Source organism: Rhinopithecus roxellana, chromosome 18 (assembly GCF_007565055.1).
Source record: "Rhinopithecus roxellana isolate Shanxi Qingling chromosome 18, ASM756505v1, whole genome shotgun sequence".
NCBI classification, from domain to species: Eukaryota; Metazoa; Chordata; class Mammalia; order Primates; family Cercopithecidae; genus Rhinopithecus; species Rhinopithecus roxellana.
In genome coordinates this window covers 62,963,463-62,982,702 of record NC_044566.1, presented here as the reverse complement: position 1 = coordinate 62,982,702, position 19,240 = coordinate 62,963,463, and the positions used below count along the sequence as shown (strand labels likewise).

The following is a 19,240-nucleotide window of genomic DNA, read 5'->3' as shown; positions in this document are numbered from 1 at the left end:
ACACAGAGGTTGCAGAGTTGAGATTGCATCACTGTACTCCAGCCCTGGAGACAGGGTGAGACCCTGTCTCAAAAAGCAAACACACACACACACACACACACACACACACACAACTGAGATTTGAACACCTGGACTGAGTCCTGGCTGGTCTCTTTCTAGCTGTGTTAGCTTAGATGAGTCACTGAACCTCTCCAAGCCACGATTTCTTCTACTAAATCAGAGGAAAAATGCCTGCTTCACCCATCTTTGCAATTTGCAGTGAAGGTTGAACAAATTAATATTGGGTGTTAAGAACCTTTATAAACTATGAAACTCATACAGATGCCAGACATTGATATTGCTATGAATTTCTCATGTCACTGGGACATGAAGTGGTTCTGCAAAAGCACGTTCTTGTAATTGAAGCTTATCTCCTTAGGGGCCCATTTTGGAAGGAAATTATAATAAAAACTGGTACCCCTTTCCCTGTTTGCTGTCACAGAAGAGAGTGGATGTAATATACACCCGTGCACCATCACAATACCCATAGAATTTTAGGATGCTAGGACAGAAAGAGGCTGCATACTGAAGGTACCCAACCTCCTCCTTTGACCGATGAGAATGTCGGGCCCTGAGAGGCCTGGGCCTTGCTCAAGCTCCCACAGCTGGTGTGGACAGAGCCTGGGCCTCACCTGCCTGGCCTCTGCTTTGTCCTTCTTCCTCCTCTGACCACTGCCCTTCCTGGACTTTCGCTTTTTCCACCCACCCCTTCTAATCTCTCTTTTTCTGGAACCTCTGACCTGCAGGATTCAGTGTACAGTAAGTTATTTAAGAAAGAAGGCTGGGTGCAGTGGCTCACACCTGTAATCCCAGAAACTTGGGAGACCAAAGCAGGAGGATCATCTGAGCCCGAGAGTTCCAGGCTGCAGTGTCATGATTGCGTCCCTGCACTCCGGCCTGGGTGACAGAGCAAGACCCTGCCTCTAAAAAATAATAACACAAATAAATAAATCTTAAAAAAAAGAAGTAAGGGGTGAGACTTCAATGCAGCACTTCTGACATGGATCTGGGGATCTGGGGGCCTCTGTAGTCATCCAGTTTGGGGGCTTTGTTCTCAAAGTTTGGCTCACAGGGAAGGAAAACATCAGTGCTCTTTAAAACGCCACCTTGATAAGAAATCTTTCTGTATTTGTTACATCCCATCCCCAACTCCTGATGCCCAAAATGCCCTTGACCTTAGTACAGCCAAATGTCGAATATCCTTTCACAGACTGTTTGCAGGCCCTCAGGAAGAAACACACAACTATTAGCCTGCCCCACCTCCCTGGGGGAGTTGAATAACTCGAGTCCATCCTGAGGCTCTGTGCTTTTAATAACTCAGTACTGTATAAAATGCAGCACAGCATGTGAACCAGGTGATAACCATCATTAATCATGAAAGGCTTATCAAAACTGAGCAGTCCTGAATTTTATATTTTTCATACTAATTGGCAACCTCCAACATCATCCAGAAAGGCTCTTCCTGAACGTTGTGACCAGAGGGGAGTTCCACTGTAAGATTCCTGTCTGTCCCACACCTCCCTCATCCTGTCCATGAGCAAGTCAGTTTGTCTTTGCCTCCCAAATGCATCCCCCATCCATCCATTCCTCCCCATGCAACAACCTGAGTCCAAGTCATCACTGAATCTCACCACCTGGGCTCCAAACACATTCTCCTCGCTGATTGCCTCGCTTCCATCCTTGCATCCTATGGTCTGTTCTCCATGCAGCTACCAGAGGGATTTAAAAGGTTCATTCGTTCCTGTTACCCCCTGTTTGATACTCTCTGGGGACTTTCCATTTTCACCTGAGCATAACCCTAACTCTTTTGAGGGCCCACAGGCCCTGCGTGATTAGCCCCTACCTTCCTCTAGAACTTCACCTCCTTCTGCTCTCCTCCATGGGCACTCAGGCCCCACTGGTTGTCTTTCTGTCCACAGCATGCCAGGATTGTTCCCATCTGAAGACCTTGGCGTTTGCAGTTCCTTCTCCCTGGGACTCCCTTTCCCCATCTCTCTATGTTCTTCTCTGTTGTTCAAGTCTGTTTGAATGACGTCTTCGCCAAACAGCCTTCTTTATCCACCCCAGCTGAACTTGCCTTCCCCTTTCCCCCGTCCCTCCCTAGCCTTGCTTCTGTTTCACTTTCTTTACTGCACTTATCTACAGGTTTTACTATCTGAAATTTTGCTTCCTGGCCGGATGCGGTGACTCACACCTGTAATCACAACACTGCTGGAGGCCGAGGTGGGTGGATCGCTTGAGGTCAGGAGTTTGAGACCGGCCTGGCCAACATGGTGAAACCCCGTCTCTACTAAAACTACAAAAATTAGCCGGGCTTGGTGGCGTGTGCCTGTAATCCCAGCTACTTGGGAGGCTGAGGCAGGAGAATCGCTTAAACCCGGGAGTCAGAGGTTGTTGTGAGCTGAGATCACATCACTGCACTCCAGCAACAGAGCGAGACTCCATCTCAAAAATAATAACAGTAATAATAAAATGAAATGAAATTGTGCTTCCTACATTTTTTGCTCATTTGTTTGCCCGCCATGACAGCATCTGTTCTCCACTATGCCAAGAACAGTGCTTGTCACACAAGAGGTAGCATAAAGTCAATGCCAGTTTATTGACTGTTGGCCTGCCTATCTGAACACAGATGCAAAAATGAGGATAGCACTGTCCTTACCCACTGCTGAGGGAGACAGACAGGTAAAGAGATGTGTTGCAGTTTACAACAACAGCGGGTATTTCTAGGAAGCTATGGTGAGGCAATTGTCCTCCCTCCCAATATTACCACACAGGGGCACCGCGGAAGCCCCCACCAGAGGGGTGGACAAGAGGAGAGGCCTCAGCTTATGCCTCAGCCTCTGCTAGGCAGGCCTAGCCCTCCCACACATTGGTCTTAGATCACTCAGTTCCTCCTCCTGAGCCCCTGCCTGCTCTTTGCAAACGGATTAGGATACTTCCGGGACCCCATAGGCTTACTGTGGGGAATGGTATGAGGCAGGTGCTTGGCACCCAGGAGGCGCTCGCAGATGTCACCTGTGATTTTCACAGCGCCAGCTCCCTTGTGGTCACCAGGCCCTAGAGGTGCTGCAGGGACCTGTAGAGATGACAAGAGCCCCAATGACTCCTGCTCTTTCACTCTTGGTCCATGAACTTTCTGTTACTGGTTTTTTCTTTTTGAGATGAAGTCTTGCTCTGTCACCCAGGCTGGAGTGCAGTGGCGTGATCTCGGCTCACTGTAACCTCCGCCTCCCGAGTTCAAGCGATGCTCCTGCCTCAGCCTCCAGAGTAGCTGGGATTACAGACACGTGCCACCAAGCCCGGCTAATGTTTGTATTTTTAGTAGAGATGGGGTTTCACCATGTTGGCCAGGCTGGTCTCCAACTCCTGACATCAGGTGTTCCGCCCGCCTCAGCCTCCCAAAGGGCTGGGATTATAGGCATGAGCCACTGTGCCCGGCCATGGTCCGTGAACTTTCATCCTTCATTTTCAGCCATTCCTTTCTCACCTCCTAACATTGTCATCAAAAATCAGTAATCAGAGAGAGTAGGGCTCTACAGGGTAGTGTGCCCGGGATCCCAGGCAGTTGTGTTTCATGCAGCCCGCCTGACCGCCTTGCGGATGTTCCTGTGACCTAACAGGTTTGGACAAAGACAGTTGCCACCAGAGGGCATTTTTCAGGCAGCATAGCTCCGCCTGGTGGTCACAGGTTTGTTACAAGGATCTGTGCTGCCAAAAAAGAAAAACTCCACTGCATAAAGATGCTCATAATATTTAATCCCATGTAATTTTGCAGGAAGGAATGTATCCTAAATGAAGAAAAGCAAAATGATATATGGGTGAACATGTTTGTTGCATTGTCTATAATGGCAAATCTTGGAAACAAACTAATTGTGCAATAATGAGAGAATATAAATTGTGTTACATGAACATGAGAATATAAAGTTGCTGTAAAATGTTAGGTAGGAAGACATAGGAACTTCCTAACAGGATATTAAGAATTCACACCACTGAAATGCTGTGAAGGGATTGCGCAATTTAAATTTTCATTTTCTTTGTGTAGTGACATTAAGGATGATTTTTTAAATTAAATTTTGTCTTTGACAGTTATTTTGTCTTTTCAACTACTCCCAATCTCTTGAAGAAACAACTTAATCTTTTATCTAACTGTGATATTGTCTTTCATCAGTATGTGACGATAGTGACTATTATAGTGACCTAAATATATATAATGTGCATGTAAATATATGTGTGTGTATATATGATGATAACATGTATATATTATATATACACACAAAGTATTGGTTCATCGTTTATTTTATAGCTATTATATATAAAGCTTTCGCTATGACATAAAAGGCCACGTAATATTCTTATTTATGATTTTATTACGAGCTATAGAGCCAGATAGTTCTCTTTTGTTTCAATCTAGTGCTGTAACCTCCTATTTTTGCTGCCTCTTTGGAAAACCAATGTAAAGTTACAATTATTCAAAAGACTCTTGGGACAGTCGTTGAGAGCAAATTGATCTTACTCGATTCTCTTACTCAATTTATGAACTGTGGTTGAAATTAAGCTTGTCTTCTAAATGGTTCCAGCAGCAATTTTAGTCTGCTGTTGTCTCAAGGATCACACTACATCTTACTGGTTTATACTCAGAAGTTGGCAGATTGATATCTTTATATTATATATGTCTGAGGATGTTCCAAATGCAGTTTTAATAATATTTTAGGTATTTTTATATCAGATATGTGTGTATTATTTGTTGTCAATAAACATCAGTTATTTAAAACTGTACAACAGATTATAATCCTACTTTTGCTTTTCAAATTTATGCTTATGAATTAGAAATGTTATATTATCTTGACCAATCATCTGATTATTTGAAAATTTACTTTCTCAGCTCCCTAGATTATAGGGGTTTATGATAGTGGTGTCTGCCTTTCACTGTGAAGGACTAAGTGTTTTCACATGAATAGAAATAATGAAAGTGAAACTCCAGGTGTTGTCTAATGCTATTAAATTAGCTTACATTAATCTCCGGCTGAAAAGTGCCCAAATAGATAGACTTCTGAAGGTTTACTAGAGGCAACAGGATATTTATTTCTTTAGGGACTCCATTATTGGAACCATTTTCCCTGGTGCCAGCTGCTCTTATTATCCAATATTTTCTACAGGCCTAGGGCTTACAACAGAGAGCCACTGGAAGAATGTAGGCATCACCTCTCACTTTATAATAGCAATTGGGAATTTGGGGATTGGAGCTATATGTGCAAAAAGTGATTACTTTGCCACTTTATAGACAGCAAAACTGAGGTTTACCCAGTTTGTGATTTATGTAAGACAACAGTGCAGTTCAGGGACAGCCCTCGAATGAAACCCGATCATTTCTGAGCCCTAGTAGAGTGCCTGATCCATGAGTCGTCCTACCACTGACGTGGGTAAAACTACCAGTGAAATTGAAAAGTCCGACTGCTGGATACCAGAACTTTTGAAAACCCAGACTTCTCTTCAATTATAACAAATAATTTTTAAAATCTCTGTACTTCTTTTTTTTTTTTTTTTTTTTTTTTTTTTGAGACAGAGTCTCGCTGTCTCGCCCAGGCTGGATGGAGTACAGTGGCCGGACCTCAGCTCACTGCAAGCTCCGCCTCCCGGGTTTACGCCATTCTCCTGCCTCAGCCTCCCGAGTAGCTGGGACTACAGGCGCCCGCCACCTCGCCCGGCTAGTTTTTTGTATTTTTAGTAGAGACGGGGTTTCACTGTGTTAGCCAGGATGGTCTCGATCTCCTGACCTCGTGATCCGCCCGTCTCGGCCTCCCAAAGTGCTGGGATTACAGGCTTGAGCCACCGCGCCCGGCCTAAAATCTCTGTACTTCTAAGTCATGCAAACAATAAATAGGGATTTAATGAAATATATATCATTACAGGAATTTAATATACAGTGACTCCTATACCTTGGCATCCAACCTCCCAAAGGAGAAAGAGTAGACATAGAGATACAGTTTTATCACAAATGTAATTTTGCAATTACACGGCTTGGCGTGTTGCCTTTTCTAGGTTTAACAATATATTACAGAGGTCATTCCATGATGCTACAAAAAGATTTGCCTTATTTTTTTACTGGTTACCCAAATCCCACTGGCATAGGATTCAACCTATGTGTGTATTGGGTTTGTCATCATAATTTAGCCCCCTACTAGTTCCCTAAGCCAAATTATGCTACAGTGGTTGACCTTGACCCAGTTTTTTGTGCACTTGTGAAATTATCGTGTTAAAAGATATGTGTCATCTAATTCTTTTCACCAATGTACATAAGTTGTTTTTATTCTTTTATGTACGTTTTGTCTGTTTTATTCCATCTATACAAGTCAGCTTATTGCCTTGATCCTCTAGAGTTAAAGCTACTGACATTGGCATGTGATAAATAATTTTTACCCATGCAAAACAGCACTTTCTAAAGACAAAATAAATGGTTAGATTTTTTTTTAATTATTTTCATTTGAGTTTTATGTGCTCAATGTATCTCTAGCTAAGAAGTGGTAAGAATGATTCCTAGGTTCCACGTACAGCCATGCACCACATAACAACACTGCAGTCAACAACAGACCTCATGCACAAAGGTGGTCCCACAGGATTACACTACGGCTGAAAAATGTCTATCACCTAGTGACGTCAGAGCCTCACAGCACAATGCATTACTCACATCTTTGTGGTGATGCTGGTATAAACAAACTGAATGTGCTGGCAATCCTAAAAGGGTCTGGCACATATAATTATGTTCAGTATATAATACTTGATAATATAAATGACTTTGTTACTGGTTTATGTGTTTACTCTGCTATATTTGTATTACTATTTTAGAGGATACTTCTTCTATTTATTATAAAACAAAATTCACTGTAAAACATCCTCAGGCAGGTCCTTCAGGAGATACTGTGGAAGAAGGCATTGTTTTCCTAGGAGATGACAGCTCCATGGGTGTTACTGCCCCTGAGGACCTTTCCTTGGGACAAGATGTGGAGTTAGAAGATGGAGATATTGATGGTCCTGAGCCTGTGTAGGCTTATGCTAATATATGCCTTTGTGTCTTAGTTTTTAACAGAAAAGCTTAAAAAGTAAAATAAATAAATAAATAATTTAAAAATAGAAAAAGGCTTTTAGAATAATGATATAAAGAAAAACCATGTTTGAGCAGCTTTACGGAGTATTTGCATTTTAGGCTGAGTGTTATTACAAAAGAGTCAAAACATTTGAAAAAATTAAGAAGTTTGGAAAGTAAAAGGTTATAGTAAGCTGAGGTTAACTTACTTTGAAGACAGAAAAAATTATTTTAAATAAATTTAGTGTAGCCTAAGTGTACAGTATTTCTAAAGTCTATAGTAGTGTACAGTCATGCCACAGGCCCTCACATTCACTCACCACTCACTGACTCACCCAGAGCGGCTTCCAGTCCTGCAGGCTTCATTCGTGGTAAGTACCCTGTGCAGTTGTACCATTTTTTATCTTTTATACCATAGTTTCACTGTACCCTGTTAATGTGTAGATATGTTTGAATTCACAAATACTTAGCATTGTGCTGTAACTTTCCTACAGTATTCAGTACAGTAACATGTTGTACAGGTTTGCAGCCTAGGAACAATAGGCTACACCATATGGCCAAGGTGGGTAGTAGGCTATGCCATCTACACTCCATGATGTTTGCACAGTGATGAAATTTCCTAATAAAGCATTTCTCAGAACGTATCCCCATCATTAAGCAATGCATGACTGTATATCCATATATGTATATATGTTCGTGTGTGTGTGTGTATATTCAACAGTGTTGTGGTAGGGTTTTCACTGTTGTTTTATTTTGCCAGCATTTGTCTTCACCATTATTATATAGAGTTTTAAAATCAGAATATGAACTTTCCTTCTATAAAAACATCTAAATTTATCCTCTGAGATATACTCCATGTCATGTTAGTGTTTTAAAAATGTTCTTCCTCTCTTTTGGTAAAAATTTTATTGAGATATAATTCACATACCATACAATCCGCCCGTTTAAAGTATACAATTTGGTGGTTTTCAGTATATTCCGCGTTGTGGAAAGCTGTCACCACAATCCATTTTAGAACAGTTTCATCACCCCGAAAGAAACCCAGATTCTTTCTCTCGCACCCATAATGCTGCCGTTCCTGTCATTTCAATTTTGAAAGATATCTTTGCCCTCCAAGGCCGCTGTATCAATTGTATTTCACCTGCAGTCCATCGATTGACAGTTTCCTCATACTCTTCCTGTTTTATCAGAACATTTCCTCTTTATCAGCCTTGTAGATGAAACATGATTTCCTGCTTCCATTTGCAAGGGCACTGAGCGTCTTTTCATGTTCCTTGGCTGTTTGTGTTACCTCTCAGTGAGCTTCTTGGTAAACCTAAATACAACCAAATACATCGATGTCACTGCTTTAGTTATCCCATCCACAGGCACATGCTACGTGAGGCGAAGGCACTATGAAGCTACTTCACAATGACCTTTAGAGGCAAGAGCACTTTGCAGACAGGCCCCGTGCACTGGGAGCTCGTTCCCTGGACTGTCCTAGTGGGCAGCAGGGGACTGTGTTTTTGTCTGTAGGGTGACTTCATGCTTTCTCCCCATGTAGATAAAATTCTTGCTTCTCTACTTGACTTAATTTGACTTTGTGTCAATCTGTCAATCACTGTTTTTTAATTGACATTCTATGGTCTTTGTTCTATTTTCTTAACACCCAGTCATCCCAGGATAAACCTATCTTTATATATCTACCTCTTACCTCTTCTATGATTCCTAAGAGCTTTGTTCGCTAGCTCAATTCCCTGGTGGAACCCTGATGACATTTTTTTCGTTGGAGGGTCTTTAGGGAGAGCTGGAGCTCGAGTAAACTGGGGTCTCAGAACTCCTAGGAACAGGAATGTCCTCACCCCTGCCACCACACCTGAGCCACATTGCCTATCAGTCATTGTTCATTAAGTTCCTTGTGTGGGGACTGGAGTCTCCAGTGATCAGAGGAAGGGGAGGACTCTGGGGATCCCCTGCCACGCCCTCAGTACAAGGAACCACAAAGTCTCTGACCAAGTCTGCCTTTCATACTAATAATTATTAGCAGGCGAGCAAAATGTCGGCTTCCTTCCTGTGCTCCGAAGCTTGGTGCTTTCCAGCTCTTTGTTCCTTAGAAATACCTCACCTAAAAGATCTCCTTGCAACAGATGTGGCAATATATTCAGGGGCACACCTAACTTGATACCCAAAATGGACCATTTTTAACACCCTGTCTTCTATACCACTAAATTATGTTCAGCATCACCATGTAAAAATCAGTAATACACATCATTTTCCTGACTCACTACATAAATAATTTAAAAAGAAGAAATTTCCATTTTCACTACATTATTTAAATTTATTAATTGAGAGGAATTCAGTGCCACTTCTGTCATATTCCTGCCAAACAGGCGTAAGCTCAATGGAATAAGAAGAAAACGTCAGATGCACTAAATTCAGAGACATTCAACAAGTTTCCTGGCCAGTTCTCTTTAAAAGTGTCCAGGTTCTAAAAGTCAAGGAAAGACTGAGGAACTGTCCCAGCCTGAAGGAGACTAAGGAGACAGGAGCCTCCTTTGCAGCAACTTGTGATTCAGGGCTGGATTCCTTTGCTAAAAAGGACGTCGTCGGAACAACTCGTGAAACTGAAGTAGGTCTGAGCACTGGGCGGCACTATTGTCGCAATGTTTCTTTCCTGATTTTCATGACGGTGCTATGGTTAAATTGGGGAAAGCCCTTATTTGTAGGGAATGTACATGGGGAGATGTGGGTTTCATGTTCCGCAGGTCAGCATCTTACTCTCAAATGGTTCCAGTTACACAGTAATGTCCTTGTACTGTACTTCTATGTTTTCTCTGTGTTTGTGATTTAAAAAATAAAAAGCCCCTAAAAGTTCAAAATCCTGAAAGGTAAGTCACTGTAGCAGTTGTTCAGAACTTAGAGCAACAAAAGCCTTTTTCGAGAAGGAGTCCTTGTCCACCAATATTGTTTCGAATTATTGGTGCAAAGCGCTCATCAAAAGCCAGGCATCTTTTAAAGTCAGTTTGGTTTTCGCTTGTAAATTCGGACCTATAGTGCATCTCCTTACTGCCTACACATGGAATGAACAGCTCCCACCACCCTGCCCTCGGTGCATCCTGATTGCACTGGGAGATCAGAGTTCTCCATTAAATGATGGGATGTGGGACACTGGCCCAACGGAAGCCCTTGGGTAGGCTAGGAAGACCACTAGGGACAGTGTTAGGCTGCTGGGCTGTGTGAAGGGTGTTAGGACACACCCTTCACACAAGGGCAAGGTGCCTGTGTAATATCTAGGCAGTCCACCACCACCACTTCTTTCACCAGAAGAAAAAAAGTTAACATCCCTTATGCTAATTAAACTTTTCAGAGCCAAATGTGGCAAAGAAGCCCTATTTTATTAGCTGCCTCTATAGCGTGGGACTTCTAATTAGGGTGTTTCATGCCATCTAGCAACCTTGGATGTATATTCCCGTCATCGGTAACCACCACTAGAGTGTGGATTATGGTTAATCAGCACCTATACCTGCTCATTCGATTTTAACCTAAATGCCAGTGTCTCCCCAGTTCACAGCACAGCGCAGCGAGCATGGTGGACCTTTGCAGAACGAAAATGATGTGTCCGTGTGCCTCGGCATTTGCATTTGGGTGTGTGTGTAATCAGCTCCATTGGACCTAGACGTAGTAGACTGTCAAGGTCTTGGAACCAGGTGTGCAGTTCAGGGAGAGGTCTTTAGAATGGAAGCACTTGGCTCTTGCCCACAGCACAGGAGAGGCACAGACACTAAGACAGAGCAGGCTTGGAGGGGGAGCTCAGGCAGGAGCGGTGGTGGCTAATGTCATTGCCTCATGCCCTGTTCTCAGCTGGCACACTTGAAGCCAACCACGACTCTGTGATTAGGGGTGGAGTGCCTATGCAAAAGAGATACCAAGTAGAAAACTTCAGGGTACCGGAAAGGAAGCCCCCACACCACCTTCTCTGAGATCATCCTGTTTGGCATTTTAGCTAGAAGAGAATAGCCTTAGGGGCCAGGCCCTATTCCTATCTCCAGCTTCCAAAGTGTGCAGCTCTCAAGTCTTGAGGGACATAAGAGTCACCCAGGTGTTTTGCTGGAAGTTGAGATCCTGAATTCCTGTCTCATGGGCTCTGATTCACCCAGGGCATATTTCAGAGCCTACATTTTTACCAAACGCCCAATATTTTTTATGTCTGTGGACCACGGACCTTGTCACAACTTGCCCTAGAGGCCTTGCCATGAGAAAGCCCAAATTTGCCTTCCCAGCTCCTTCTGCAGCCACTGGATGACCTTGGGCAAGTCTCCAGACCTCCGTGGGGCTGCAGCTTCTCTTCAACATCCAGGGTCTGTCGTGAGGATCTAGATCTAATGGGTAGAAAGGAAAGCACTTTACAAACCGTGTAGCCCTGCAGAAGTCAGAGGACCTCGCCCTGCTTATTACACCAGCCTTGATGATCTGACCATGGAGGCTGAGTCCTTCCCATGCCTCCTACAGCCATTTTTTAAGAAAGATCTTGTGCTTTGCACCCAGCCTTCCATACAGCAAAGTGCGAGAAACTACAAAAGGAGAAGGAGGAGCTGGAGAGGCGGTTCGAGGACGAGGTGAAGAGGCTGGGCTGGCAGCAGCAGGCCGAGCTCCAGGAGCTGGAGGAGCGGCTGCAGCTGCAATTCGAGGCAGAGATGGCGCGCCTGCAGGAGGAGCACCGTGACCAGCTGCTGAGCATCCGGTGTCAGCACCAGGAGCAGGTCAGTCTGCAGTGCCGCTCGAGCTCTGCTGTTGGGTGATGCGGGTGGCAGGCGGAGGGGATCCAGTGCCCCATTAGCAAGAAGTCCTATTCAGTAGGTGAGCTTTTCGAACAGTTCATTTTCTGAGTTGCTTTCTCCTTTCTCCCCCGTCCTCTCTTCTCCTCCAGCCACTCTGGCCTCCTTCACTCTTCCTCAGGGTTTTCACACTTGCTGTGTCCTCTGCCTGGAATGCTCTCCCTCCAGACAGTGCATGGCTCCCTCTTGCCCTCCCTTCCAGACTTTTCTCCAGTGTCACTTTTCTCAGTGAGATCTTTATCCAAAATTATTATTCCTCCCCCCACCACATACACACCCTTTCTGTCCCCCTCCCAGTGTTAGTGTTCCTTCACTACTTATCACTAACATACATTTTGCTTTTCTACTTTATTTATCATCTTTCTATTCCATGAGGGCAGAAAGAATAACAAGCAAACATGTATCTAGCACTCGTCCTACACCGGACACTGCTCTAAGCTCTTTACATGAACTGACTCATTTAGTCCTCACAGTTCCCCTAATGAGGAAGGTACCATTCTTATTCCCATTTTACACGGGAGAAAGCCAAGCCCCCATGGTTCAGTAATTTGCCAGAACTCACAGAGCTGGTCATGGAAAAGCCAGGGTTGAGCCAGTCTGGCTCCACACCCCTGCTGTCAGCCACTAAGTACTTGCTTGCCAGCTCTCCTGCTGGATCCTGGCACCTGGATCCATGCCTGGCGGAGTACCCACAATATCCATTTGCTGAATGAAAGAATGAATGCCAATGGTTAACCTTCGCCCAGAAACCTTACTGGAGAGGAAAATGCATCCATGGACTTACCAGAGGATAATTCCTCCCTGGACAACAAGGGAGCTTGTTAGTATGAAAGCCGGAAGGAGGCAGGTGCTGCCACCCCCACGGCAGCCACCCTGTCCATGACTGCCATTAGTACTGATGAGAGGCGGGCGGACGATTCAGTGTACCCACCCTGCTTCCATGAGCACTGCTCCTTTCTTTTCTCTTATTTCTAAGTTCTCCAGCTCCGGTGCCTTCACCCCCACCTTCTAATTGGTATGTTGCTTTATATAGTGTGCTTATGATATGCTTAAGGTAAGTTGACATTTGTGAAGGGCACCCTTTAAATCTCACTTGGCATTCAGGTTTAGTGTCGAGTGGCCTCTTCATTGTCAGAAACCCTTGGGCTGCCCTCCTCAGCTGCTTCCAAATGGACATCCCAGATGGCAATACCCACCCGGCCCTCCCACTGCCCCAGAAGAGGCTTGTGAATCTTAGGGGACCTGGGAGAAATTCAAGAGTAATACTAATTGCTGTCATTGTAATAAAAAACCTCTCTTACTTTATGGCATTTTATTCTAGACAGTATCTCAGGTTAGTCATTCTCCTTTCCTAGAGGCCTATAAAAACCAGACACACCTCCCTGTTTGAGGTGGGTTAGACTGTAGAGACTAGGAAACAGAATAGGTTACAGCTAAAGTTACCTGTTGGTGTTAAGATGCGACACTGAGCCCCCGGCGTCGTGCCTCCTAGTCTGTCTGCATGTAACTCCTGTCAGGAGACATTTGCACGGGCTGCCGTCTACAGTCTTACTCATTTTACGGCCGCTTTGTACGTCTCAAGACTGGTGTGAATACCAACTTGTTCTGTGCCTCTGTATCTATGGGCTGTTCATTCCCAGTTTTATGCAGAACACGTTTATACCCATATTTACCAAAGGCCTCTGATCTGAAGGTTTGAGTTGGTTGAGAAGATGCCAGAAGGTGAGGAGGAGGGGTAAGAGGTGGTCTGCAGACAGGAGATGCTGAACAAAGGCTCACGTGGTGGTGTCCTGGAGCTGAGGCACTGCTGAGGGGGGCATGTCCACTCGAGGGCCAGGACGCCTTGCTGAGGCCTCACCTGTGCAGAAGTATGTGCCAAGGGGTGTGCCTCACCTCTTCTTAAAGCCAGGACATGGTGGCCTTTTAGATATTTCAAGCTGGAGTGATGAAAGGAAAGAAACCCTTGACGTTTCCATATGAAAATGACTTACATAAGCTACCTGGGCGTAATTCAAACATGTTCTGTTGTATGAGAGCTCTGTGCTCCGTTCATGATCCTTTATGATAGCAAAAGCCGTTTATTTATTTACTGATTCACCTGTACAAAGAATATTTATGGAATGTGCATTGTATGTATGCAAAGCACCATGACAGGATACTGCAAGAGATACTAAGATGTATAAAATGTGGGCTTGCTTATCTATCCATTGAGGAAGCTTCGAGATAAGTGCCCAAGGAACTGTCATGTGGGTGAGAAATGCAGGCAGCGTGTGGAGGAATTGAGAGTTTCACATCTTATCCTCACAGCTGGAAGTGTCAGAAATCATATCTGAATGCTTTACATTTGGCTGAATCTTTCCTACAGAAACCCATTGGTTTGGGGGAACCAGAGAGTCAAGCCTATGAATTATTCAGGCCCCTGATTCTGCTCCTGCTGCAGAACGTTGGCTGTTTCCCCAGGCTTCAGTTTCCCTAGCAGAGAACATGCAGGAAGTGAGGAAGATGAAATGCACCCCAGGCCAATAGTCTAACTACCAGATAGAATCAGTGTTCCTGTTTAGTGGGGGAGGAGACTCAAAGGTGTGTGACTGAGATGGAGAAGAGGATGATCTGTGGTTTCAGAGTCCCTGGTGGACTCTCCACTCTTGGGGCCTCCTTCTCAGGGACAGTTGCACTGGGCAGTGCTAACCCCACAGATAGCGACATCTCTGTCCTTCTGGAACCTTCAAAATCAGGTTGACTGACTTGGCATCTCCTCATGACCCTGTGGCCCCCAACAGCCGGCAGCAGGGGCAGGTGCTGCTTCCGTTCTGACACGCAGGATTTTCTGAGGCTGCAAATATCACTTGACTCAAACTGGGACTTGCCAGCTGAGGCAGGCTGACCTCTGGCTTTGCAGCAGCACCTCCTTCATGACAAAGCCAACCAGAGCTGCTTCTTGCTCGGCCCCCCCACCATCTCACGGGGCACGGGCTGGCTCTCTGCCCATGGTGTGTGCCCTGGCTACACAGGTGGGTACTTGGAGAACTGGCAAAACACCCCTCCTCAGCCTCCATTCACACTAATTGAATCAGAATCACTGATGAGACCTGGCAGCAGGTTGTTTCTGGACTGTCCCAGGGAATTTCTGTGTACAGCCCGGGCCCGGAACCGCAAGCATCATGGGAGCTGCAGGACCCTGCTGGCTTGAGTTAAGGACCTGAGGGAGGGGTGGAGGTGGTCTTACCTCTTGGCTTTCTTAAGTGAGTTTAAAGACAAGATGTAACTCTTATTTTCAAGGTGCAATGATAAAGGTGTTTAGTGTGTGAAAGCCAGCTCTCCTTCTGTAGCAAGCTGCACATCAATAGATGTCACATGGCCACAGCTTCCCTTTAGCAAAGCACGCAAAACAGACTCACTGTAAACACACACGCATTTTCCTTTTTTGCCCCAAACATGTTCAGCCCAGCTTCCAGCCCTGGTTTCTGGGCTGCCTTTGACTGTCCCCACACGTAGGCAGCCACAGAGCCTGGCATGCAAGGATCAGGCATGTGACCTTTGACCCATTCCTCCAAGACCCTAAGTTTGTCTTACTCCACAACTTGCTCCAAAGCCACACGCTTCAGGGACTGCCTATCTGGATGCATGACGATTCTGCTCCATCAAGGCTCAGCAGACATTCCTCCTCCATAGGGAGCAGCAGAGCTCAGCCTTTGGAGTTTAAATGTTGCTTTGTCTCATATCCAGGATGCACTTTCTATGCTTTCGTAAGGAAATCATTTTAAACTAAATGACTAAAGGAAAAGCATCCCAGGATTAATCCAAACGTACAGAGGCCACTTTGTCCATCATCTGCATTATGCCTCCTTAGCTCTCCTGCAGAGCAGGCTCACAGCTGCTGTGCAGCGGAAACCACATTCTCTCTAATCAAATAGAAAGAGATCCCTGAGGGCCCTCCGTCTCCCAGCACCAGAGCCTGCCATCAGCCCAGAGGTTCCACGCTCCGGAGGACGCGGTGCAGTGGAGACGGGGCCTCTCTCAACACCTGCCTGCGTGGAGGGCTGCAGAGGGGCAGAGGCACAGCCCAGCATGGGATGACAGCAGAGTGGGAGCTCTGGCATGGCTCTGAGCCAGTGTCCAGGATACTGCAACCCATGACCAAGTGAAGGAGGGCCCCCTCGTTATCTAAAAAGGAAAGTCATTAAGAGAGCGTGGGAGAGAGTGGGCTTGGGCAGGCTCCCTTTCTCTCATCCCATGTGGATGGGCGCAAATGGGAGTTTAATCTGGTTTGGGTTTAATGAATGAAGCCGAGACAATGTAAAACCCACGTTTCTTCATTTGAAATCTAAGTCTTCTCCAAGTGACTTGCCAAAGCCCCAGATCGTTGCATTTTGTAAATGGCTAAATGAAGTCAAACCACAACTATACTCTTACCCATCTGAGAGGGTGGTCTTCCAACCCTGTGCTCTGCTTTCAGTCAGCCCAGCTGAATAGCAGGCAGCTGCGGGAATGGAGTCATGTCACAGGGAACAGCTGCTTTTCCATAGAACGAGGACTACCGGATATCCGTGTTGACAGACGCCTCCATGGCACAGCCCAGAACTCTCTCTATGGAGGGAGGAGGATGGCCCAGTGGTGGTCTAAGGGGACTCACCAGGGTTCTAAATGGAAGAGAAGGATGCTTCAGCCAGCCCGAGTTTGCCATAGGCCATAATGGTCAAGCACTTTTGTCTTTGATTTGGTGATCTTCAATGCATAGAAAGATCTTGTGCTTTCCTTGGGTCACCTTGTTTAAATCTCCTCCAGTTCCTTCTGGTTTCAAGGTCCTCTCAGGCTGGGAATTCTTACTGGCTGCTTCATAAATGTGAACCTGTGCTGTAGAAAGGAGCCAAGAACCACAGGAGAAGAAGTTGTATGGATTAATACTATGACAAGAAAGAGGATGGCCAGCAGTAGGCAGCTCCTTCCTCTTGGAGAGAACATTTTTTAAAAACCATAAAGTTGCATGAAACCTAAATTACTAAAGAGCAGGGATTCTTGTGTTCAGATTTTTTGACTCGTGGGCTCCCTTTAGTTTCCTTCCTAACATACTGGGCATTTCTCTAATTCCATATGAACTTTTAGAGTTAGGAGATCAGTGATTTCACTCATAAAAGCACCTCTGAAAGGTTGTAAGGAACATATGATGCCATTACATTACCCTTACTACAATGGGCATGGATTTCCATCACCACTGAATCAAAGGCTTTTTACCTTCCAGCAAACCAGAATGGCGTACGTTGATGCCACAGACACAGTGTAGCATACATTGATGCCACAGACACAGGAGGCACATCCACCTCCTGGGACTCATGGGACTCTTCTGAAACTTAGTTCTTCCATCTGTCTGTCTTTTCTGAAACCACTCATGATCATTTGTGTAAGCACCCAATAAATTAGAATCACGCCAAGGACCGATGAAAGGTTTTTTGCTCTCCTGAACTGTGTGGCAGCCCTCCAAACAGTGTATGTGTTGGGGGGAGGGTGTGGGGGGGGTGCTGTGTTTTTACAGTGTGCTATGGCCTGAGTGACATCCGTAATGGAGCAGAAAGAAGAGATATTTCCTTTTTAAATTAGTGATTTATTTTTCCAACAGATTGAAAGGTTTTGGACAAAGATTCCATGAAAACCTCCTGTAAACAGGAATTGGACAATTAAATACTGTTGTAATCAGCCTTTCTGCTGGTGGGTTCATAGCTCTGAGCTTCAAGTAAATACCGTTTGATCAAGAATGGCCTTTAAATGCGAGCGAGCCATTGTGCACCGTGTCCGTTCTCACACTGCGACGCAGCTTTCCTAATGCCATGAGTCCGCTCTTGGTTCTGCCCAGTGATACTTGTTTTAGTGGATGAAGTTCTTGTTTGCCAGAAGAAAGAGAAGTCGGGATAATTTTTTGATGAAATAATAGTATCCAGAATGGGAATCCACCCCTTTTTAAATCAGATATATCCCCATGTGTCAACTTCACAGGCAGGCTTCTTTTCTTGGGGAGAACCCTTTCTCCATTCAGATCAAAGGTCAGCCCGTGAATTCTCCCCAGAGAAATGTGGGAGCCTCAGACGTGGCTGAATATGACCAGCTAGAAGCAACGTCTTCTGAACTGGGCCACCAAGGGGCTTCAAGACCAGCGCACATTTTCTAGTTCAGTGGTTTTCAAATGTCAAGTTTTGACACATGAGTAGCTTGTGAAATAAATGTAGCGGCCTCTAACTAGCGTTTTGTAAAACGAAGTAAAACAGAGGAAGCATTTTTAAACCAGACTTTTCCAAATGGAAGGGGGAGTTTCATTTTTGTGAAACTTTGGTTTTGGGTGTGGTTGTGTGTGGGTGTGTGCACTGTGGTACTGTGTACAATGGTGATGTTTGCAGTGGATCACTGACAGAGAACTTGGATCAACACTGTTGTAGTGTATCCAGGAGAGATTTGCAATGATAGGGAGAGGTCATTTTAGGCAATTACTCCTGCAAGTCATGTATTTGAAGTTAAAACAACAGCCGCAGTAACAATAACAAAAACAGTAAACCTGATAGGCAGGAAGGTGAGGGGTAGGGGAGGGGGTCAGGAAACGTGAAAATAAAGAATCCTGGGCTGGACTGGCTGCACTACTTGCGATTAAACTGCTAGAAGCTTTCCTGCAGCTGGGAAGCAGCACCACGTTGCCTGAGCAGAAAGTCCAAGTTATAATCTGGGGGGCAACCTTGTGTTTAAAAAGAGACACGCAGACCTCCCAGCCTCACCTGGTATTGGCGAGAGAATCCTAAGGTGTACTGGTCTTGCTTGGGGGAGGTCAACACAAAACAATAGTGCATTCGAAAGAGCTTCACCTTTGAAGTCAGACAGACCTGGGTCTCACTACTAGCTCTGCCATTTATTAGCCCTTGGGCAAAACATTTCAAATTTCTCTGAGCCTCAGTTTCCACATCTGTCAATTGGGCATAAAAAGATCTACTTCATAAGGTGGCTCTGAGGGTTAAGTAGAGTAACGTATCTCGACGTATCTCGGGCAGCCTAATAAGTATTCGTTCGCCTCCATTTACCTTGTGTACTGTAGCTCCCCCTGCCTCTGGGAAACAGACCACCTCGTAGGGAGGACCCATTTCTTTTCCTTTGCCATCATCGCTCATAGCGGTGCAAGGGGATGGACTAGGAGTGGGAAGGGGATGGTCCGGGAGCCACACTAAGGACTTTAAAGAGGTACCTCAGGCAGTGATCCCCTGCCTGGAGTTGGATCCTCCTGCAAAGAGCCAGGTTGTGGCAGTGACCTCCTCTTGACTCTGAGGGCTGCCAC

General features: G+C 45.3%; 1 protein-coding gene and 1 long non-coding RNA gene across 4 annotated transcripts in view; one reads left to right on the top strand and one right to left on the bottom strand.

Annotated features, from left to right (window-relative positions):
- Window positions 1–19,240, top strand: part of MTUS2 (microtubule associated scaffold protein 2) — a 454,130-nt gene that overhangs the window by 414,044 nt on the left and 20,846 nt on the right. For all 3 annotated transcript variants that reach the window (XM_030922344.1, XM_030922345.1, XM_010367090.2), the window contains one exon: window positions 11,645–11,859. In XM_030922344.1, coding sequence (XP_030778204.1) covers window positions 11,645–11,859 — 215 coding nt within the window. The remainder of the gene's footprint in view (window positions 1–11,644; window positions 11,860–19,240) is intronic.
- On the bottom strand, window positions 8,010–19,240 carry LOC104665320. The gene is made up of 3 exons (XR_748398.2): window positions 18,990–19,240; window positions 16,348–16,788; window positions 8,010–8,435 (listed from the first exon to the last, which is right to left on the bottom strand). It is a non-coding gene; the product is annotated as an uncharacterized LOC104665320 (long non-coding RNA).